General features: G+C 33.9%; 1 protein-coding gene across 1 annotated transcript in view; it reads left to right on the top strand.

The window, feature by feature from the left end:
• LOC134530944 (heat shock 70 kDa protein cognate 5) overlaps positions 1–24,753 on the top strand; it is a 77,256-nt gene that overhangs the window by 1,558 nt on the left and 50,945 nt on the right. The window contains exons 2-6 of the mRNA XM_063366279.1: positions 8,830–8,885; positions 8,975–9,120; positions 10,034–10,157; positions 15,638–15,839; positions 17,618–17,724. Coding sequence (XP_063222349.1) covers positions 8,830–8,885; positions 8,975–9,120; positions 10,034–10,157; positions 15,638–15,839; positions 17,618–17,724 — 635 coding nt within the window. The remainder of the gene's footprint in view (positions 1–8,829; positions 8,886–8,974; positions 9,121–10,033; positions 10,158–15,637; positions 15,840–17,617; positions 17,725–24,753) is intronic.

Raw genomic sequence — 24,753 nt, 5'->3', positions numbered from 1 at the left:
AATTTGATTGAAATATTTCACCATGCGAAAGTTTGAATAAAATTGTAATGTATTTAGTATAAAACAATTTGGTCTTGTATGCAAATGTTATGTGTATCTGTAAAAGTTTTAGGTTTACTTAGCTTTCAATGTGGAAGGCTGAAACACAATTGGAAGTGCAAGAAATTGAAATTTTGCCAATGCATGTGTTGATTTTTTGCATCTTGCATTTCTTGTTTAATTTATAAATTCTGCCATAGTTCAAATAAGTGACTATTTTTTTGTGCAAATGGCTGTCCTTTATTGATGTTGCAATAATTTTAACTTTAAAGCACAAGAAAATTTGTTGTATTCAACTTAAGCTGTGTCTGAATTTGCTTGAAGTTTATAATTTTATGTACATGTCCCCCTGGAAATTATATCACAAGGATTTTCGAACTGAAAGTGAAGTTTGCAAGCAAACGTATATTATACTTTTTAAAGTATCATCATTTTGAAAATGTTTTATAGGTTATCAAATCCTGTATACAACTCACTTGCAATACTCATTCATTCACTCAACTATTCAAATTCTAACCCACTTACAGAGGAGCTGGAAGCTAATGGTAAAATCGCAAAAAAATGGTAAAGTTTTACTTTTTAACTTCTGAAAATAAATCTGAAATTTTTATTAACCTTTAAGTGACAACATTTCTTTGGAGGTCAAACTGTTTGACCTATGAAAATACTAACACTATTGTTTTGGATGTGGCAAGGTCTACAATTTTGTTCCTGTAACTTTTGTCATATCTCCATTGGTTACACCTCAAATGAACACTGCCACATTTTTAGATCAAGGGAAAATTTAGCCCGCCCCCTCCACAATGTAACATTGCAATCATTTTCTACACTTAGGCTACCGGACAGTTGCAGTCTTTAAACTCTGTCAGTTTATTCACATTGAAAATATCTAGAATTTTAGTCCCATGCTGTTTTGTCGTGTCTCCATTGGTTTAAAAACATTATGTTGAGTTGAAACTTAGATTTAGTGCAAATGTTCACACATTATTTTATGTTTTCCCATACTTATATTGCAGTTGTAACCATCAAATTTACCGCCTTTGGCCATTTATTATGCAAATATTTATCTCAAAATTGTTGTCCTACAGGTGTGAAAACATTATATTTATATCTTATAAAGTTAATATCTTAATATGTATCAGAAATTTTTCACACTTAATGTAAATCTTTAGTTTTCAAACTTAGCATGTCTATATAGTTAGCAAAGATCTACAATTTTGATTCTTTGATGTTTTGTCATATTGCATTGGTTATACTTTAGAGTTTAGACTGAGTTATAAACTTATATAAAGTGCATATCTTCACTTATTAATCATTCATATACATATACAGAGTGAGTCTGAATTTGACTGACAAATTTTGGATGCAGTTTTATCACTACATTTGTTGAAAACATCTATACAACTTATGGTACTCTCCAAGGCTGGTGTATGTCTTTGAATTTGGGGCTGAAAAACATTTTAATTCTAAATAATGAAGAAAGTATTTAAGTTAGAACATGAAAGCATGGATGCTTTAATTGATTGAAGTTTTACAACCACAGCAAATTTTGTCGCTGAAACAAAATTATTTAATTGAAAAAATTGTAAATCATTTAAGAAATTTAAAGACTTTGTGGAGCCAGCTAGTGTCAAAAATGAAATTATCTAATTTATTTAATAATTTCCTCAAATCTAGCCGAACTCTCTCAGTATCAAGAATTGTGGGTAAATATGTAGTTGAGCGGGATTTGTGAAAAAAAAAATGTTAAAAATCCGAAAATACCTTTATTATATGCTCTTCAACGTCCTCTTTTCATTAAAAGCGGCGGAGGTAAGAAATTTCAAATACTTTAGGAGATATCGAATTTTTAAATATCATCATATGTAGTTCAGCAGTATTTGTGGAAAAAAAAGTTAAAAATCCGAAAATACCTTTATTATATGCTATTCAACTTCCTCTTTTCATTAAAAGCGGCAGAGATAAGAAATTCCAAATACTTTAGGAGATATCGAATTTTTAAATTTCATCATAATACCAGTGCATTCATGTGGCGTGGTCCATTGTTTCTTGTTTACGAATATCAATTTTTTTTTATTGGATAATGATGTCACGTGATTGTTCGTGATAGGCCAGAATTCAAATGAACCAATACGTGATTATTTAGTTAATTTATTGTTTAAAACAGTGTTTAATTACCGCCTCCAACTTAGGCGAGTTTTTAACGTTTCTAATTTTAAAGTCTTATTTGTTATTTGGTTTCTATTGTTGTGCAAGTAATAAGTAACAAAAAAATTTTACGTGAGGTGTTACTGTTCATCCTTTGTCCCGGTTTGTTAGGTCAGGTCAGTTACATTATAAATACTTTAAAACTAAAGAACCATTGAAATTAATTCATATTATTTTTAATGTACGCTTAGATTCAAAGTATTTATAATGTAACTGACCTGACCTAATTGACCATTTTCATTAGTAAGGCATTCACAAACACATGGCAATAAAAAAAATTGCGTCGGTCGAACGATTACACAGGTCTTGTATAGCAAAATAAGAACGGCAATATCTCCTAAAGTATTTGGAATTTCTTATCTCCACCGCTTTTAATGAAAAGAGGAATTTGAAGAGCATATAATAAAGGTATTTTCGGATTTTTAACATTTTTTTTGCAAATACCGCTGAACTACAATGTTGAAATTTAAAAATTCAATATCTCCTAAAGTATTTGGAATTTCTTATCTCTGCCGCTTTTAATGAAAAGAGGAAGGTAAAGAGCATATAATAAAAGTATTTTCGGATTTTTAACATATTTTTTTTTCGCAAATCCCGCTCAACTACATATTTACCGAATTGTGTTACGATACTTGAGTGTAAAAGTCAATGTAAGGTGTTTCAAAGGTACGTTAAATAATAATATTGTAACTTTATACCTTGGAATAAAGTGTAATCAAAATCCCAATGAACTGTCTATATTCATGTGTAGTGCGTGTTATGATGGTGAAAATACACTTTGACATATATATAAAACAACACTTAACATGAAGATTTACCTTAAACTACCTTATTCTAAGCTACAGATAGAATTTGATATGACTATCAACTTCAAGCATCCAACAATTCTATTAACACTTGGGTGAGTTGTTTTCACTATCAAATGTTAAATATTTAAGTGTAATTTAAAGTATTTCGTACAATTAAAGTCACCCATTAAAATATAAGGTAAAATTAGTAAGTTATCAATTCTTAACTAAAATCAGTCCTGTAGAGCGTGGACCACTGATACGTTCAAGCAGTACTTGTCAGCAAATGATTATAACACATTATTACACTACCAAATTCCATCTGTACTGAGTCATTCTATCATGATCGGATTGCGATTCTGGGAGTTGATTCTAAATCTAAAAATGAACAAGTTAAGAATGTTTTCTTTACAGAGGATATTCATTATAATATTACAGAGTCTAGATCGGTCAAAACAATGTTCGTTTCGCTTAAACTGAAATTAGTTCAGGGACTTCTATACAGCGAGTCTTCAGTTGATGGGGGGGTAAGGAACTAAACCTTGATGCAGGATACCCACGAGACGTGTAGGCTCTCGGAGACTCCTTGGTTCAACACGTCAATGACAGCGGTAGTTGTGTTGCTTCTCCGTCCTCTAGCGTGCGGCTGTAACACCTCCGTTCTTCCTAATATGTGCTGCGACAGGACTGGACTGCGCGACGTTCATCCTTCCCGGGCTCGAACTGTGACTTCTCATTTCGACAGGATACTTCTTTCTTCGTATTACAAATGGTATTCAATCTTCATAGTAGTCATAGAATATCAAATGAATTTGGCGGTCTCTTGAATACGGATTTACTACGATTTCATACAAACTCAACTAATATTTGCAGTAGCGGTTTTTTTCCAATCTTCGAATAAATGTATTAAATTATATATCAATTTCAAAATGCGTTGCGTTTTAGCTGCTGTCTTGATCAAGTCTCTATTCGTTCTAAAAGAATTTTTTTCCGTCACTAATAAACAATTTTCTTTGGTTTGTTTTTTAAACAAAAGACAATAAAATTACTAACCATTTCTGACGTGTTCATTTTTAAATTAATCGTTAATTGAAAATACTACTGCTATACTAATTTTGACAATATTTAAAAATAAACATAGAGTAATACATAGACAAACGATAACGAAAGAAATTTACAGTCTGGGTTGATCATAGAGTCCAAATAAACATAAGAAATGAAATATCAAGAAACTAAATAAATATTACAGGAAATTAAATATTTACTTTCTATAAAGTGTAAATATTGCCTTTATAACTTGTACATTCATTTTCACACTTTATTTGTCTGGTATTAATAAATAATTGAACAAAACAATTTTTAACTTTTTATAAGGTAGAATAAATGCACCTAGGATACATACCCATTGTAACTATGAGAAAAAAGGTAGAATCATAAAGTAAATTGCCATAAATTTGCGTGATACGAATGGGATGTAAAAAAAAATACTAATTTTAGTCTATCCTTTTATTTCAATATTTATTAATCTAAAAAAAATTAAATTTTTGGTTGGTAAATGATTCAAACATTGAACCCATCCAAATTCAAGTATACCATATGGGCAATAGAAGTACATAAAAGTTGCAAGCTCACAGTGCGACATTTCATATTTCAATTGCCTATATGGTTTACTAGAGTAAGTTGGACTATAAATGTTATTAGCCATTAACATTGAATTTTTTCAATAAATAAATGTAATCCTAGCAAAAATTATAAGACAAGTATAATAAATTATTTATTCAGTTACAAAAGCATGAATTTATTTCTGTTTAAGTTTTTACCATTTTTGTAAGCTACTATCAATATATATTATTGTATTTTTTGGAACATAATAACATGTTAAAATATTTTTTTAACTACATGTACTAACCTTCATGAATCACTTAGTACATTATAAACCAATCCCTCACTTAGCACGACTAATGCATTCCTAAAAATCTTTGTGTTATTCAGTATCGTGTATTCTGAAGAATTCGTTTCCAAAAATTAGCAAGGCTAACTTAATTTGTTCCAAAATGTGTAGGGAAATATTCTTTACATAATAATAATAATAATTTGTAGAATAACACTCAACTATATATATTTCACACCATTTATCTTTATAAACCTACTATCAAATTCTTCGTATGACAAATATGACACTGTGTAACGGGAGATAAGTGGTTATATACTTATTGTCAATCGGCTGGTTGGCTTGCCTGTCGGGGTGTGAACTTCAACTCATGTCGCGTACCTTTCCACGAACTTTCCAAACTATCCCTTACTGGCCGTGAAACAGATATTACTGTCTAAATATTTACATTTTAATATTTCAAAAATTAAAGTTCTTATTCACATATCACCGCTTGGTTCACACCAGTCGTGTCAGGCCCTTGGTTTTTTTCCATTGCACCATTCATTTAACAACCTTTTCCATTTGAATCATCTTACTTTTTAGTTACAGTATGTAATGTCAAATATGTTCCTGCTAATACAACCAACTGCATCAGACTTATATAAACTTTTGTTAGAGTCCTTATTTATTACGATTGTGTGCACAGTTAACTTGCTTAAAACAAAAGTGCGACCAACATTAAATGTGTGGCCTTCATGACATTCTGCAGGCCATAATACTTCTAGTTTTGTCTCAAATACTTTAACACTGCATTACGCTCATGGATGCCATCATTCCACTATGATTCCAACTGCAGGTGCTTGTGCACATGCAGTTACTGGCAAACGAATGGGCAGATTTTGCTTGTGTTTGTGCAATCAGTTCACTGCCACTGGCTAGACTGAAGTTCATCATGGCCCGGCGGCATACACGCGGACATAAAAACATTTGTTCCTTTACACTCCATAGCCACAACTGAACTTTTCATAGCTGATGTTTGTACAACAGCTTATAGTGTTGTCAGACCTGCGTGTCTATCTCTTCCCCCCTGGTATAACAAACTGTATGACACTGCACATATGTTGTTTACCGAGCTGAAGCATACTGTGTTATGTCATGCCTGACTTTTTTTTTTGTCGGGCGAATATACAGATATGCTATTCGAGACTGGGACAGTAAAATTAACATATTGCTAAATGAATTCATGCAATTTGAAGATGCTAAGTGATGGATTGGTGTACAAGCTAATATTAGCAAAAATCAACATGCATTAGCTCAGAATCATCAGTATATTGAAAAACGTCCTAAAATAAATTGCCAGGGGCTTTCAAAGTATATTTTTCATTAAAAACTGGTACTATATTAGCATATTAAATAAATAACCATGTGGTAAACATTCTAAATGGTACCTATATGGCCACATGGTACAATTATAGTAATTATAGTTAACTTATTTTGATTTCATTGCCTTCCTAGTTTCTTGGACACATTAATTTATGTTCCAACAAGATTTTGTAACAGAATTGGCTGATGTTTAAAAAAAACCAATGTTTATTTATATCTTGGAATCTTGGAAGATTTTAGTTTCCAGCAAGGAAAAGTTAGTTGTCATGGCGACCTGGTACCCGGGATGTGTAGAGAGCTTTGTGTGTCGCAGGTCATTGTAATGCACCCACTGCTGTTTACCATCATGTCGATGTTTTGGGATTAGACAGAAATGGGACATCCATCTTTTTTGTGGATGACTGTTTGGTATACAGAAAAGCAAAGGTGGGAGGCTTGTAGGAAGTATTGAATAGATGAGATCGGGTGGAAAGGAATAATATGATAAATGTGGACAAGACGAAAGTTGTTAGGTTTTCAAAGAAGAAGTGAGTTAATGTTAGGTGACCTATCGCTGGATGGGAGAATAAATGGGAGAGGTCAAAAGTCACAAGGGCTTTGGGATAGTTCTCCAAGGAAACCTGGAGTTGGGGGAGTTGGTGGGGAAAACAGTGAAGAACAACAGACAGACCTGAGGAGTGCTGACCGGAGTAGGAAGGTGTACTCACAGTGGTAAGTCCCATGCTGCAGCAATGTGGGATCTGAATACGTACAGCATTGTTCGAGAGGAGCTAGGTGGGTGAATGGGATGTGAAGGAAAATGGAGATAGGATGAAAAGCGATAGCATAATTTAGCCTGTCGGAGAAAATGAAGGAAATAGGGTGGGAGATGCTAAAAAGTAGATAGTAATAGAGAGGTTGTTTATCATTATCAGTGGAGTGGTAGGCCGGGGTAAGCTGTGTCACAGGGGTAGAAAATGGTAAATCTAGATACAAGAAAGATTACACTGGAAACTGTATTACAGAGAGAAGAAGAACGGAAGGGGGATAAACAACCTCGCTGGTCATAAAAAGTTCAGAGAATGGAATTATTTAGAAAAGAGTATGTTTTACCAAGGAACATGGTACAGCTCGGGAGAAAGCTGAAGGATGGACTGCTTGCTACCAGGCTTGTGGCCAACATCAGCATGCTTCAATTTAATATTGATTCAAACAGCAAAAATATGTATATGCAGCAATATCTTATGTTTTACATTATTATCTTAACATATAATGTAAGCTTCCCATGTCAAATATAGAACTGTACGTAGTTTTTAAATTTAAATTATTTTGCTGGAAACCATTTTATTTTTGTTTGGAAGTTACATTTCATTTCAATACATGTGCAGCAGGGCAGTTGTGTGTATTTTGTATTGAAAGGATTAAAATTCATTGAAACCATTTAGGCAACATCAAATAATAATTTAGAGTAGGTTCTAAATTAACAAATTATTTAAAATGTCTTATCTTCCATTGCCATCAAAGAAGTGATGACAGGCAGGATAACTCACCATAAAATTTTCTTTTAAAAGTGGAATTTGAAACAGTTAGTGAAAAATTTGTTAGTTTAAGAAATGTTTTATTGACTAAAAGAAAACTTTTAAGAAATAATTGAAAACTGCTTATATTAGTAGGCATGGGCATGCACTTGTATTCAAATATTCAGAATGCATAATTTTATATTGTGTATGTCATTTTTGACAAAATATTTTGTATTAATTCGTTAGCCTGTATCTTTGGCTGCATGATATATCTGGTTTGCATCATATGTCATGTTTAATTACTTTTTCCATAAAGTTGACCCCAATGTCTTAGTAATTCTTTCATCCTAGATTAAACAATGAAGATAAATATGGTTAAGAGGTTTTAATCATGATTTTAATAATTAGAAAAATTGATAGGTAAAAGAAAGGGAGAAACTTGCGGGGGGGAGGGGGGCAGGATAGTTTTATAGTTTATATTTTAACTGTTGATAAAAATATTTACTTTTAAAAACACACAAGACTCGTTCATTGAAGCAGTCACAGTGGCTGAGTTGTTGGACTAGACACACTAAGGATTATTTGGGTTCAGTTTTCTTGGAAGGGTCAACCATATTTATTGCAAGTGTGAAACGTGGCATATTTACCATGACCCAGTAGTGTGTTGTTTTTAGGATGCTACCTGTACCCCCAACCCACACAATCCATTTATTCCATCAATGCTACATTTTCTTCTTGTCACCCGTTGTCTATAATGACTCCAATGCCAATAAGATGTTAAGCTCTAATTCATTGTTATTTTTCTATAAATTTATTTTTATTGATTTGGTTGTGGTTTAACACATAAAAATATTTTTGTGAGTGCACATGATGCAATATTCTGCTGTAGATCCAGCAGGTGTGATAGCACTGAAACTGCTTGCCTTATTGGTTATGGACAAATACTTTGGTTAAGCTGCACAGTATTAACTGGGAGCACCAGTGTTGTATTAGGTTATTAGTAACTTTAATTAATTTTTTAATTTCTTTTTCATTCCAGAATGGGTTTCCTGCAGTGTGTTTGGGACACCAAAATTGTCATCAGGCACGTTACAAGTAAGTATTTTTTGGCAGTTGTCTAGTGCTCGGTTGCGTAGTTTGCAGAAGCAACAGCGTGCGGTTAAATGCCGTGGTGTTTGGTGCAGGTCTGAAGGAGTCAAGGGTGCAGTCATCGGCATCGACCTTGGTACGACCAACTCTTGCGTTGCCGTCATGGAAGGCAAGCAGGCAAAAGTTATAGAGAATGCAGAAGGCTCCCGAACTACACCTTCGGTTGTTGCTTTTACAAAAGGTTAGTTAGTGTGTGTTTAAGTATGTTTTTAAAATGTTGTAAGGTGTCTACACTGAATATCCTGATACTCATTATTTTGTATACATTCTGCAGATTCAGTAATTCTTGAGATTTGAGGTAACTGTACCACTCAACGCCCCTTTTCTTGTGCCAAAATATTTTAATATTAAGTCCTGTTTTTACTTAAGAGCTCGTCCATCTGGGCACACACGTTGTGCAGTGCTTCAGAAGAAACCACACAATTTAAAACTTGCTCAAGATATCCCAATGGTGTGTTTACGAAATGCATTTAAGAAATCACTGAGGGCATATAAGTAGTCCTATTTTCATATTTAGTTTTTAAACTTTATTTTTATAAGAATGAAAAGGCTAAAAGATTTGTTTTCAGAATAATTTAGACACAAAATGTTTGTTACATATTTTTGAAAACACTCAAGGGACTTGTTTATATATCTTTAGCTTCATTTCTCCACCATCTAATGTTATCCTATGCAAGACAACTACGTTCCAGTTCAGAGCCTTTGGCATAAAGGGGATACCGTACTAGAAGAACCAGCGAGCGTCGACATTATCATCTAGCCTTACTAACAAAAACACACTCCTGACTAGGTTGGCCTTTTACAAAAAATCTTGACTTAATTTAAAATAGAACTCAGTTTTAATTTGGGTAGGTTTTGTTAGTGCAGCAGTTGGTAACAAAGTAAATGTTGTGCAGTGTTGCCAACCAACATTGTGCTTAGTTTATAATGGTGAACACTAATAATTGCAGAATTATGCATTACAAATACACTGAATGCTGCAGTCTAAGAGAAGTTTTTCTGGAATAATTTTGTTAATACTGCTTTTGCATGTACAAATGGAGTGTTTCAGTGTTGTATATTTGGCTATATATGAAATTGATTTGTTTGTGCAGATGGCGAGAGGTTGGTTGGAATGCCTGCAAAACGGCAGGCTGTTACTAATTCTGCAAATACATTTTACGCAACCAAACGTCTCATAGGGAGGAAGTTTACGGATCCTGAAGTGAAGAAGGACATGTGAGTATTATAATTAATTTCTTGCCTTGTTACAGTTGAATGCATGCTCAAGAAATGGAAACAGAAGCAAAATCAAAGGGTCAAAAATTATAAAATAATAAAACTTATCTACAAAGTTAATGATTGAGAAAGCATGAGTAATGTTTAAGTAAATAAAACAAATAAAATAAATATAATTACCATTTCATCACGAATTGAGATAATCCTTTTCCATCATTCTTTTCTTAAAACTGGTAGAGATTAAAGTAATACAGGGTGTCTATTAACCGGGAAATTCAGCAATTGTGTATTAGTTTCACAAGCAGAGGAAAAAACAGGAATTGAATAGGATTTTAGCTTAGGATTGAAAAATATTTTTTTTCCCTGTTGTGGTTTTCCAATGTATTTTCACATTTAAATCTTTATCAGTAATTCTGAAGCCTTGGAAGGGCCCAATAAGAATTATGTCATGCTTTATCAGAAGTCCGACTATGTACTGATAATTATTAGCCTTTAAAGCAGTCGGTCTGTACTTTTTGGGCCAGGGAAGTTAAAGGAAAGAAGATAAGAGTTTGTTGGCGTTAAGTTTATTTTATTTCGCTCTGTTATTCCTCTCTGGTCTTCTCAAGTCATTCACTCTGTTATTTACCTAATCAGTGCTTGGTAGTTGATCATGTTTTTCTGAAGGATGTATTCTTTTATGTGGCGTGGGTGTTGAAGCAGGGGTTAAACATGAGTATCATCATTGTTACTTATTGATTTCTTTTACACCAGCCCTCTTGAAGTAACACTGTTCAGTATGTGCAGTTTTAAAGTAACGCCACCACTGAATTACGGCATGATTTGAAGTGGAACTTTTTTTATTTATGTGAATTTTTATATCTGTGCACGCACAATTGCAATGGTACTAATGTACCATTAAATAGAATGCACCAATTAATGTGACTTATCAACAAACAATATTTTGCTCTTTATCTCAGACGCCCGAGTTTTCATGCAATGTTAATATTTTGCCATCCCGCATGCCAGCAGCAGCTCTGGTGAGGAAAACCAGAATCTTTCAGGCCGTGTTTACTTGTGCTTACCATGATGTGCTAGTGGCAAATCATGGCACACACATATTTAGTGCATATCTGTATGAGATTAGTTAACAGGTAAATAATCTTTCTAATAATAGAAAATGTTAAGTTTATACTTTATTAAATTTATTAGAATTTACTTGCCCTAAATGAATAACATTATATTAATTCCAAGCCCTGTTATGTAAATAATATGGATAGTGAGCTTTTTTACATTGTATTTTAATTTAAGTATTGTCAATCTTAAAATTATATTCTGATATGTATTTTATTTAAATGTATTTAAAATTTATTTAGGCATGCAGTGTAAACTCTATATTGTGACACTTAAGGGACTCACATTTTATGGCGTTACTGAGAGTTGTCATTAAATGGAAAGAAGAAAAATCAATATTATTTTACTATTATAATATGTCTTTACTAATAAAGTATAAAATTTACAAACAGAAAGCATTAATATTGATACAAATAACAATGGTTATTGCATATAGTCTGTTATCTTCGTCTGGCATTTTTTACTGTTCCAGTATTTCAATTGTATTGTATATTATGTATTTTATTCATATCTTGGAATTCTGTGGGATCAATTTGGTTATACAAAAACTATTTTTCTAGTAAGTTCGCTGCATCGAGTGCTTGTATAATGCTTGGTGGAGGCTCAGGATCATCCGTTTCATCTTCTTCATCCCCTTGTTGTTCCTTAGTTTTTCTCACCAAATCCAGAATTTCTTCATCTGTAAGTGAAGCTGTTGTAGCCAGGCTGTCATCTACTTCTATGTGGGTTTGTAAATTTTCAGTGAAATTTTGTGGCATGTTGAACTGTTGAACTGTTAAACCCACTCAGTTAATGTAAGGTCATCGTCACTTTCAAACTCTGGTCCTGTTTCTTCAGAACTGGTACAAAGTCCAGCATGACAGAAAGAGTTCTGTATAGTTGTTGCTGCATGTAACATATAAATATATGTTTTACCCTCAGATTTGACCAGCTCCATCAATAGTTCTTTCTGTAGTGACCCTTGAGACTTTTTAATAGTTTTTTGATCTATTGGTTGTAAAAACACTAGTCATATTTGGTGGAAAAAATGCCAACTCTATGTTTTGAAGGTTAGACATAAGAGGGTGAGCAGGGCAGTTGTCAATAAGAAGCAAGATTTTTTGTCCCTTTAATTCTGCATTCTACCTTCGCACTTCTTCAAAAAGTTGACTTCTTATCCAGGCTGATTTATTAGCTGTATAGATGACTGGCAACTGTTTAATGTACTTAGAACACAGCTGATTTTTTGATTTGCCTATTACCACCAGCTTTATTTTTTCTGTGCCATTCAGGTTAGCAGAGAAGCACTGTGATATGCTCTTTGGAGAGTTTTCCTTCCACTCACTTTTCTCCTTTAAATTTCATGTGCCATTCATGTTAGCAGAGAAGCAATGTGATATGCTCTTTGGAGAGTTTTCCTACCAATCATTTTTCTCCTTTAAATTTAAAAGTTTTATCGGGGGCCAACTTAAAGAAAATTCAGCTTAATCAGCATTAAAAATGTCATGTGGAGCATACTTTTCTTCAAATTTTGGCCACACACTATTAATCCAGTCATGAGTAACATTTGCATCAACACTTTGTGCTTCTCCATTAAATTTACCATAGTTAATATGGTGACATTGCTGGAACTTTCCGAGCCATCCTTCTGATGCTTTGAAAGCCGTTAAGTCAAGTTCTTTAGAAAACTTCTCTGCCTTAGCTTTCACGATCGGCCCCGAGACTGACATATTATACTGGTGCTGTCTGTGAAACCATGATACATAGCTTGATCCAAATTTTTGTATTTAGGTTTCTCCAACATCACTTATCTTTTCTCCTGCCTCTATTGCACGTATTAATTATACTTTTTTGTCAATACACAAAGATTTTCTCTTACTTGCCACTGAAATTTTTTAAGCAAATAAGAATATAACGTGTAGACAATGCATAACAACCTAACGACAGTCTAGCAGTTGAGGTAAACACGTCCAAGGTAATCACAACAAACAAAATAACAAATTCTTAAAATCTTATGTACGTGCTAGACAATAAAGCAACGAAATAACAAACAAAAGAACGTACACAGCTGCAGTTCTTATTAATTTCGACAACTTAAAAAGTACTGTTTATTGCTTAATAATGACTAGTCAAGATTTTGTGGTGTTATTTTAAGACAAATTTCGGTGTAAAGAAATAAAGATTTCGGTTTTATATGGTTTTATTTTTTTGCTCAAAATACCCACGGCAAGATTTTCTTCTTTTCTGTACGACATGCAAATTTATTAAAACAAATATTAATAAACACTAAAACCTCATGATCTAATTACAATTAAGTTCATTTGCAAATTCATTGATAATTAAGTTCATTTGCAAATTCATAAATTCAAACTTTTAAATAACTACTAAAAATTTAACGACTTAATTACAATCACATACACTACAAAATTACACAATTAAGCACTTCCAAAGTTACTATTAAGACAGTTTTATTGAAATGCTATCATAGTTAAATTTTCCGCATTTTCTGGCGTGAGATGTTGTCTTCTGTCACTAACTACCAGTGAGTACCTGGAAAATGAACGTTCTGCATCAACATTTGATGTTGGGAACCAGATTGCCCTTAAACTGGCTTGAGCAAATTCACTGTAGAGTCCTTTAAGGGAGCAAAGTACCTTTGCAACATCAATTTGGCTTGTTTCTGGCATTGAAAGTTCATCCTCAATTATTTTTTTGAAAGCAACATAGCCATGTATGAATGTATCAATGAGAAGATGGGAAACAGAAGGCAAGTTATGCAGAGACTTCTGTAGGTTTACATCTTCTATGCTAACCCTACTCACATTTCTTGGGTTAAACAGCAAATTAATGGCATTAAAGACTCTTAGACAAGGATGTCGTTTAACAGATGAGTTTTGCCTCAAACGCTTATGTTTCTCACTCGCGACATGTTTCACAAGCGTATCGCGTCTCTCGTAGTCTAGCCTACAGTTACAGAATTTGCACATTAAAATTTTATCACTGAAATAAAATCCTTCGCTGGAAAATTCTTTTGATCGGTTACTGGCAGAAACCTTCGTTTTAGGCATTGTCAAAAATTTTTAATCACATAGGAAGAATTTAACCTCTTAATACGCAAAAACTTGCCGTGCTGGAAAGATCAAAACAATGGAGAATAGATGCGAATACAAACGCATACCGAATACCAACATACGTACGTGAAAATTAATACCGACATAAATGTGTACTATTTATTATTTACAATTGTTACGTTAAGCAGGGTTAATTTTATTTTTGTACCCTACGTACTTTATTTTAAATAAACAGTAAAAGCAATGCGCTTTAGTGTGTAATATTTTAATGATTAAAAACGTAATCTTAGAAAAACATATTTTAGACGTTTGTTATTTTTGTATTTACAGAAAGTGAACGGCGGCCATTGTATCAAAGTTATCAACATCTTAAATTATTATGGTACACAAGATTACAGTTTAAAGAAAATATTACGTTAATTCCGAGACTTCATTTTAATATCTATAATGAATCACCGTCGCATATAATATATATGGCTGCTAGTTACTGTCAGAAATATTTGATTGTGCTGAAGATAGTGAATTGTCATTACAGAATGGAAAGAAAAACGTATTAATCAGGATAGACGAAATTTCGTGACATATCGAGGATTTCGCACAATTTCGTTTTATTTCGTGTTTTCAAGCGATTTTCGGTGTTATTTCGTTTTATCGCGCATTACCATATAATCGTGCCTCTAATAATGACATATTGTTGTCATTATTTAGAGTGGGTGTGATGCTACATAGTGTGTCATTGTATGGATAACAAGGTAAACCAACCAGTCAAGTAATTTCAACATTTTATGGAGTTTGTCGTTAAAACGAGTGGCGTTAAATGGAGTTTACACTGTATGTTAGTACTGTAATTAAATTTTAACGGGAGTAGTAAATTTTTGTTACCACTGACAGGTTTTCAATCAAAAGCTTTCATTTAAAATAGTCACAGGTATGTATGCATATATATGTGGATTTGGTAAATCTTTTCCATATCTTTGCAAGTTAAAAATAAAATGGTTTAAACTTGGAAATCACTACAGTTCAATTTCTGTTAACTGACCAAAGTGCAAAATTTTTGTATGGGAATTTTTTTAGAAGTGTACAAGAATGTGCAGAAATTGTTCAGAAATGTTGTTAGCTCAATCTGCTAGACACAGTGTAATAATATACTTTATACAAAAATATATCTTTTTGAAATTACAGAAGATGTATTATCAGTAGGTATGGTACGTATATCCTTGTCTGATTGGATTTTGATTGTTCAGTGTTTTTTTTTCTAGTTTAGTTTCAGATTTGTAGTATTTTGTAACTTTAATTTTGTGTTTAATTTCTTCCCAGGCAAACTGTATCATACAAGATAGTGAAAGCATCCAATGGCGATGCATGGGTGCAGGGTTCAGATGGCAAGATGTATTCTCCTAGCCAGATTGGAGCATTTGTGTTGATTAAAATGAAGGAAACAGCAGAGAGCTACCTCAGCACACCAGTCAAAAATGCAGTGGTCACGGTCCCAGCATATTTCAACGATTCACAACGACAGGTATAAGCCTGCACTAGAATAAAGATTAAAATTTTTGATTATATTCAGTTGGGGTAGGTACCTGCTTCCAAGTATGTATCCTCCCCCCCTATAGAAATTATGCACTTGAAAAATGGTAAATGTTATCCTTTTACATAACTTGGCTAGTTTTTACATCTGTATACAGTAAAACCTTGTTTATCTGGCCCTCGTTAATTCGGTTCTCCAGATAATACGGATCAGATTAGAGGAAATTTTATTTAATGTTTGCATACAATTTTTTAACTACATTAGCAAGAACCTAATTAAAAGTAGTGTTGGGCCGATTCCTAAAATATACCGATTCCGATTCCATTTTCTATTCTTAAATTAAAGGGTCGATTCTTCGAATCCGATTCCGATTCCTTAATTTTTATCTGATGACGTTCAACAGAGTAATATACTCAGAAAAAAAGGTTGTTTATGATTTTAAAATGGTCATGTAAATTATCTATTTTTGTTACCTTTACTTAGTTTTTATCGTAACAAAAGGTAAGGTTTCTTATTTAAGGATTTATATTTTTTGCTTATTAGCCACATTATCCAGATTATCCATATTTTCCATTGTCCAGATTGACTTTGGTCCCAGGTAAGACTGTACAAATTACGTTTAACTGTTCTTAGATGAGGTTTACAAACATTTGTATTTATGTGCACACATGTTCAGATAAGAATACACATAAGTGAACATGTATGTATGTAAACTTATGCACACACCCACACATATGTACTTATGTGAACACACAAAAAAGTTAGCAGTATCAAAATGAGGATAGCTTTTATTGAATTAGTGTCTTCTGCCATAGGTTATTCTCTTATTCTTATACCTAAGTTTAGTTCAGAAAGGAAGTGTTTGCTTCATTGCATTTTTTTAAATTTTATGGAGTGTCATACTTGACATTAATTCAGTATGGTGGTGTTGTCATGAATAAAATACTAACAATCTCAATTATTATGTTTCATACAGGAACAGTTTTATTTAAAAATTTCCTTCCAGTAGCTGCATTGAATGTTTGTTTTGAACACTGTGTATTCCCTTACTGTGAACACGCATGCATCATAATGCAGTAGTTCTTTCACTCTTCGGTGGGGCAGGAATGAGCTAAGTTGTAACAGTTCAGACCTCTGGCTAGCTTTACTTGGTCCGACGTTTACCTACACACTAATAAAAAAAAAACTTGTTGCTCCGAAAAATACTGTATAAGTTCTTTAAAATACTGTTACTATAAGTGATCTTTGAATGAAATAAGGTCTCTCAAAACATTTACTGGATTAAATTTTTTTTATCTTCCCCTGAAAATTTACTATGCACAATGGTGGCCATCTTGGGAACAGTGAAAAACACTGTCTAGATTATTCACAAAGAAAGTTTGCTGATTCTAAAACAATTTACTCATAAATGGTACCAAAACAACTGATGAGGTTATTTAGTTATTATTGATATTAAAATCCTGTGGTTACTTACGACTCGTGGTAAAACACAATTACTGATGACTGAAAACATAACCAACCGGCAAGAAAAAAATAGCAATTCACCAGAAATTATTATAAACATGAAGTAAAATATAAGCCTAAAATATTGAAAAAATTGAAAAAATTATGAATCCTTTAGTATTAAATCAGTCATTATTTACATTTTACCAGAATACCTAACCAAGATTAATCTCTGACCAGATAAACAAACCATTTTTTTTAAAAATGTTTAAAAAATGGGGAGGTAAGAGCCTTGGTTGCTACAAAGTGGTTACTGTGCATTTCAGGCAACCAAAGACGCAGGTCAGATCGCCGGTCTGAACGTCTTGAGGGTGATCAACGAGCCAACAGCTGCTGCTCTTGCATATGGCATGGATAAAACTGAAGATAAAATGTGAGTGTTGCAGTGAGAAGTTTTATGTTTAAAATTTCTTTGAGCTAGGCAGCCTTGGGCCATGGTGGTTTAAAGGTGGGAGTACTCACCTCGCACCAAGGTCATTAAGGTTTATTCTTAACAGGGTCGAACCCAAAATTTCTGTTGGTAAATATGACAATCATTGTCATTAAATTTTTTTTTCTCCAGTTATTTCATTTGTACCATCTCACGTTTCACAGCTCATTACAATCAATAATCTCATATCTTGAGATTTAATATTGTTACGATTACCGCGGGTTTGTAACGGATAGCCAAATTAAAGATTTTATTGCACACACAGTTTTATTGATGGCCACTACTTATGTCACTTACAAATAATCTTCTAAAATAGCAAATAATCATTTTCACTTTAGAAAATGTGTCTTCCCCAGTCACTCGTTTCTTACAATCCACACACCTCACTGGGCTGCACCTCTGGCACAACTCTCGCCGCAGCACCCCTCGTGGGTCTCCGCCGCGGGACTCCGTCGCCGCACTCCGCCGCCGCCGCACTTGCCTTCGCCGAGCATCCGCTCAACGCCTCGCTCACAACTTTGCTCGGGACTTTGCCGCGCCTGCGACACTATCGCCCGGAACTAAACTCTCTGCCCTGGAACCTTCATCCAAGGACTTCGCCACTCTGCCACACCTGCGGCACTATCGCCTGAACTCTTACTCTCTCTCCACTGAACTTCCCTCGAGGCTGGCATCTGGGCCCAGGCGCCTTCCAGAACTCCCGAGCGCGGCTGGGGCCTGTCGCGTCGTTCCACGCCGACCCGACGGCAGAAATCTCTCGAAACACGTGTCGGCGGCTGCCAGCTGGAGGTGTCAGATGTCTAGCTATCAGCACCGCGCAGAGTGTAGGGCTGGAGGGAGAGGAAGCTGCGACCCAGGTGCGCACGGCACATCTCATGTTGCGGCGGCATGTGATGCAGCCCAGCTAGCTCTGCACCTGCGCGTGACGTGGCCTTGCTCACGTTCGTAACAATATATCAGGTTTTAACCCTTTGAGGCACACAGAAATATATTAAAATTAATTAGAATTTATTGTGTAACTTCTAGCAGACGTGGCGGAAGGAAAAATTAAAGCAGCCAATGTTGCTTGTTCTTGTTAGGATCACCAGATAGCAGCACAAGGCTTACTCACGCGAGGTATTTTGGCAATACCACTGAAACATTGCGAATAGTGACATCTTTCAAAGTGGTATCATAGAAATACCACTACAAAACAAAGGGTTTTAAATCATAATTTGCTGGTATCGCCTAGATCTGTGATACAGAATGTAAATAGTTATGTAATTCAACCTCTTGTTTTGAGTTTGGAACCAAACCTTTTTGTTCAAAACATTTTAATTATTTTGTCTCACTGTTACATATGTTATAACCGATTATCATTTCCCATTTTTTTTAAAATTGGAATCTCAAATTTGATTCTTAACCCTTTGGCTAGTATGAACGTACATGTACGGGCATATTTTTAATGGTATTAGAGAGTATGAACGTAAATGTACGTTTTTAACTTTAATTTAATAGTATGACCATAATTTTACGTTTTGGCAGCAGTATAATGTTTTGTAATGTCCTACATTCTCTTGTACAGTTTACAAAATGATTCCCAGTGATTTTTAAAGTTCTTGCGTATTTTACAAGGTGGTGAAACACAATGCGTCAGATATCGGCGTAGTCAAGTCCTTATATGTGGGGTTTTTGAACGATAGTAACAGTCGCACACCTATAGAATTGCAGAGTCAATCTTTTATCTGCTATTATCTCCCGGTAACGTGAACAGGGGTGTATTTATTTGAGAGTGCTTTTATTTTCGCGGTCACAGATACTGAACTATAGGCTCTTCATAATAGCCAGAAATCTGTGCGAAAAAAGAAAGGGATTTAAAATAAAGTTTGTAAATATTATGAATCACATTTCTGTTTTCTATACAATATACTATTCTAGTAATCGTATGGATGAAGGAATTGTTTGAGCAGCAAGTACAAAATTTTTTCCACTGGGAGCTTACTAAGATGGATAGCCTATAGCTATCATTTTCAGAACTTTACAACACAATATTTTCGCGGAGGTATAGACCACTTTTCTATTGCAATTATTTTTCAGTCTGATATGTACTCCATCGCTATGCTTGTGTCATTGAATTTGAATTACTAAGATATACAAGTGGCTTGTTCGTGCAAACGATGTTCAGTCCCGGGGTTTATCTATTGGCCATAAATTCGTAGAAGTAGAAATATAGTGCTACTGTTTTACCGAATGTTTTTATGACTGTTATTCGTATGTGATTTTTTAAAAATTTTTTGTAATAATGGCCACATCTCGCAAAAGAAAAATACTTTCTGAAAAAGAATTACAAGAAATTATCGCTAACTGGGAATCAGGAAGTGATGAAAGTGTAAGTGACATAGACACTGACAGTGATGCAGTTTCCAGTCTAGGTGCCATGAATGCAACTACAGGAACAGAGGTGAGCATAGATGTTCCAACTAATACAGAAAACTCTTTCCATTGGGAAAACAATGAAAATTTCCAACCAAGGACATTAAATTTTGACAATTCTTTTTCGGGGCTCACAGATGAATTTAATTTGCCGGAAAATTTCAGTGAATTGGATGTATTCAAAATATTGTTTGATCAAGATTTGGTCCAGCACATAGTTGATGAATCGGATAAGTACCTACCATTCATACATAACAGAAAGATTTGAAGTCAAAGAAAAATCAAAACTCAAACAATGGGTGAAATCTAATGTTTCAGAATTTTATACATTTTTAGCTGTAGTTATACTCATGCCCCACACAGCTAAAAACCATATAAATGATTATTGGTCCACTGACCCAATTCTGTCTACTCCTAATTTTGGAAAAATATTTTCACAGGATCGTTTTTTTGCTCTTACTTCGTCTATTACATTTTTCTGATAGCAACAGTCAGCCACACGGAGATCGTCTGTACAAAATTAATACTATTTTGGAAACTACCAAAATGAAATTCAAGACATTGTTCAAGCCGCATCAAAATTTATGTATTGACGAGAGCATTATGGTGTGGATGGGTCGTTTGGTCTTCAAGCAATACATTCCATCCAAGCGGCACAGATTTGGTGTTAAGTTGTTCGTCTTGTGTGACTGTGAGACAGGGTATAATGTTGATTTTATTGTTTACACTGGCAGTGAAACCAACATTGTCAAAATCAGCGATCTTGGCATTTCAGGTTCTATCGTCATTACACTTTTGGAGCCCTACCTAGACAAAGGTCACATTTTGTTTACAGATAATTGGTACACAAGCCCAAAACTGTTCGGATTTCTTTTTGAACATCAGACGGGTGCTTGCGGAACAGTGCGCCCAAACAGGAAAGAAATGCCGATAATTCCACAAAAAGTAAAAAAAAGGTCAGTGTGCAGTCTCACACACAGAAAACATTCTAGCTGAAAAGTGGCATGACAAAAGGGAGGATTGCATGCTTACTACTGTTCATAATCACGTGTTTGTCGAAATCGACAAAAAAGATCGAACATCGGGTGAAAGCATAATGAAGCCTCGGTCCGTGGTTGACTACAATCGAAACATGGGGTTAGTGGATAAGGCTGACATGCAGATAAGTTTTGTTGATAGTACTAGGAAGACAATAAAATGGTACAAAAAATTGTTTTTTCCATATATTAGACATAATAATTTTGAATGCCTGTATTATGTACAATATCAGACATAACAAGAAAATTAGGCTGGTGCAGTTCAGACTCAATTTGGTTCGACAACTACTGCAAGAGTTTTGTCCTACGCGCAAGCCTTCAAAAGGTGGGCAGCGCTCAGCTGTCATCACACCAACACCATTGCGGCTAACTGCTCGACACTTCCCAACTCCAGTGCCATCAACAGCAGCGAAGGCCAAACCACAAAGGCAGTGTAACGTGTGCAAGCACAGCACAAAGACAAAACCAAGGCGAAAAGAAACAAGGTGGATGTGTGCAGAATGTGATGTAGGATTCTGCGTACATCCATGCTTCACCACATTCCACACAATAAAACACTTTTAAATTTGTTAACAGATTTTGTTTATTATATTTGTATAATATTGTAAGTACCGAAATAATTTCATCCTAAAACTTGAAATAAAAATCTTTCATAGACATTCTTTTTTCGAGTCAAAATGGATTGCACTGTAAGAAACTGTGTATGTAAAGATTTTAAATTTTTATTAAAATATCAAAATATTTATTCAAAATATTAAAAGTACATTTGATCACCGAAATATTGATTATTTTTTTTAAATATCTGATCGGTGTGTACAATGTGTATATGTTATTATTATATGTATTTTTTTTTAAAAATGTAATTTAAAATGTCAGTTTTAAAATGTTTTGAAGGTTCTTAAAACTAATGTTAATAATTGTTTTTGCAAAAAATATATAAGATTTTGTAGTTTTGTAAAGAATCTTAAGATTTCTGTAAGAAATAAAAATTTAGTAAAAAAATTTTTTTTTGGAAACTTCCCTCTAGAGGATACACAAAAATTAATTTTTACCTCACCAACCAAAGGGTTAATAGTGCCTTGAATTCACCCTTAAAATCCCTTTTTGTATCTATGTAGTAATTTATCAATAAATCTCATTGTATCATACATTTTATAATTTAAACTAGCAGTGAAACCCGGCGTTGCCCGGGTAGAATACATCGTATGTTTAATAGCATGAGGAGTTGATAGACACCATTTTTTAACTTAGATACTACAAATTCCTATCTTGGATAGGTAGAGCGTAGAGATCTATTTACCATTAAATATACGGTGTATATAAAGCAAAAAATTACAATTAACTAATTAGTTAATTAAAATAATTATAAATTTAAAAAAAACTTATTCAAATGAAATATTTATCCTTTATTGTGTATATACACATATTTACATTTTTATATCTATAATATGTACCGTGTTTTCTCGTATAATCGTCGCACATTTTATTCTAAAATCAATTTTTAAAAGTAGGGGTGCGATGATTATGCGGAAAAAAAATTTTTTGTTTGGTAAAGTTATTCATAAAAACAAAACCCATTCATGGAATGTACGTTTATTAAAAAAAAGGTGGAGTATACAAGAGCACGCCAAAGAATCTATATTAATAATTCCTTAAACAAAAACCTTTCTTCAACTTTAAATAGAAAAACCAAAACTCTAACGCGAACGCAAGTCACTAGAATCTGACGTGAACTAACGTGTCGTAGTACACACTTGCCACGAAAGAATGCGGGCTATCAAATGTAGTTAACTCGCCACCTGACAGAGAGCGCGTTTGGCATCCATTCGGCGAGATATTGATATTCGACTACGTGCGCGCGCTCTGTACGGGAAGCAACATAACCAAACATGAACGATGCGCTGGTTACATTTTTATAATCGGTACGCTGCGGCAACGCAGACAATCAGATAAAGGAAATACGGTTTAAAAACGTCTTTGAAAGAAAATTTATATGTCAGACAACTTTGTATTTACGTTAATTAAATAAATAAGTGGTAATGACCGAAACAAATTTTAGATTGTACCTACACCGTGGCGACACAGACTATCAGGTAAAGGAAATAACGTTTAAAAACATCTTTATAAGAAAATTTACACGTCGAACAACTTTGTATTTTTCCGTTAATATATTAAGTAAGTGGTAATGACAGAATAAATATTAGATTTCTACTTTAAAATACATCGTTTTATACGGAAAAGATACCTACACAAAGCGCTCGGCATCTACTAGCGGGACCAAAAACATCATGCAACGTTTACGCGATAAGTTTTTTTTATCCCAATTTTGACAGCCTAAAATATGGTTGCGACGATTACGCGTGTGCGGCGATTATGCGATAAAAAACAATATTTACATTTTTTAAAATTTAAGTTACATTATTTCTCTTCACAATACTTGCTTATACACTTTATTTATAGTTTGTTTGGACTGTAAATATTCGAGGTGATCAAACTCGTGAGCATGCGACGTACAATTGTCCATGTGAAAGCAGGGTTCCGTTAAGTTAACGCCATATTATTGGATTGTTTGGCCGTGTGCTTTGTTAATAGTCATGCTGTAAGCCAACTTGACTGGGAATTGTAATCGTTAAAAACTGAAGGGCAATACACATGATATTAGCTGTATTCTTGGTATAAATACTATCTGCCCTTCTTCTTTACCAGTCATTTTGTCTTCAATGATGTTATTCTGTAGCTGTTTGAATCAGTCTTGTACCAATACACAGTTTCGGTGATTTCAGATTCCGTAATAAAATAGCTGGTGAGACTACTTTCAATTTAAGGCAATGTAATGGCATTCCTGGAATATTTAATAAATTTAAAAAATTCAGTAGGAAAATTGACGCTTTCATCTTCATCAGTCATTGTATCAATTGACATGTATATTTTTTCTTCCTCTGGAATCATTTCCTGGATAGTCCTGTTGATGTCGTTGACAATATCATTCTTCTTTGCTAGAATAACTTGCTCGCATAACCATTCTGAATTTGTATAATTTTCGACGATATTCAGGTATACCTACTTCATTTATGAGTTGTTCAGGTGTTTCAACAATATTACACAATTCATTAGTCAATACTATTCGACCTGTATTTTCGTCTATTGGATAAGTACTTTCTCTTATTTGCAAAAGTTTTTTAGAAAATTCTTGTGCCCTTTCATTTCCTGAAATCTGAGCTCTCATATTTGTTGTTAATTTGACTATTTTAATGTGTTCCCATACTAACAACTTTTTTTAAGCAAGCGTTAATTTCATGAGCCGGCTTTGACACATAGTGTTTGACGAAAATCTCCTGATAGTATTAACAAGACACCTCCCATCGAATTTGTGTTACCGCGTAAGTCTTGAAGTGTTCTATTCAGTGCTTCTAAAAAATTTTCGATGAGCCATTGTGCTGTCTCATATGATAGCCTGCACTGTTATAATATTTTTCCACGTGCTGATGATTTTGTAATGTCACATACCGGAAACTCATCAGCT

The sequence above is a fragment of the Bacillus rossius genome, chromosome 3, assembly GCF_032445375.1.
Source record: "Bacillus rossius redtenbacheri isolate Brsri chromosome 3, Brsri_v3, whole genome shotgun sequence".
Classification (NCBI taxonomy): domain Eukaryota; kingdom Metazoa; phylum Arthropoda; class Insecta; order Phasmatodea; family Bacillidae; genus Bacillus; species Bacillus rossius.
Note: the sequence above shows the minus strand (reverse complement) of the source record. Positions and strands in the feature narration are given on the sequence as shown.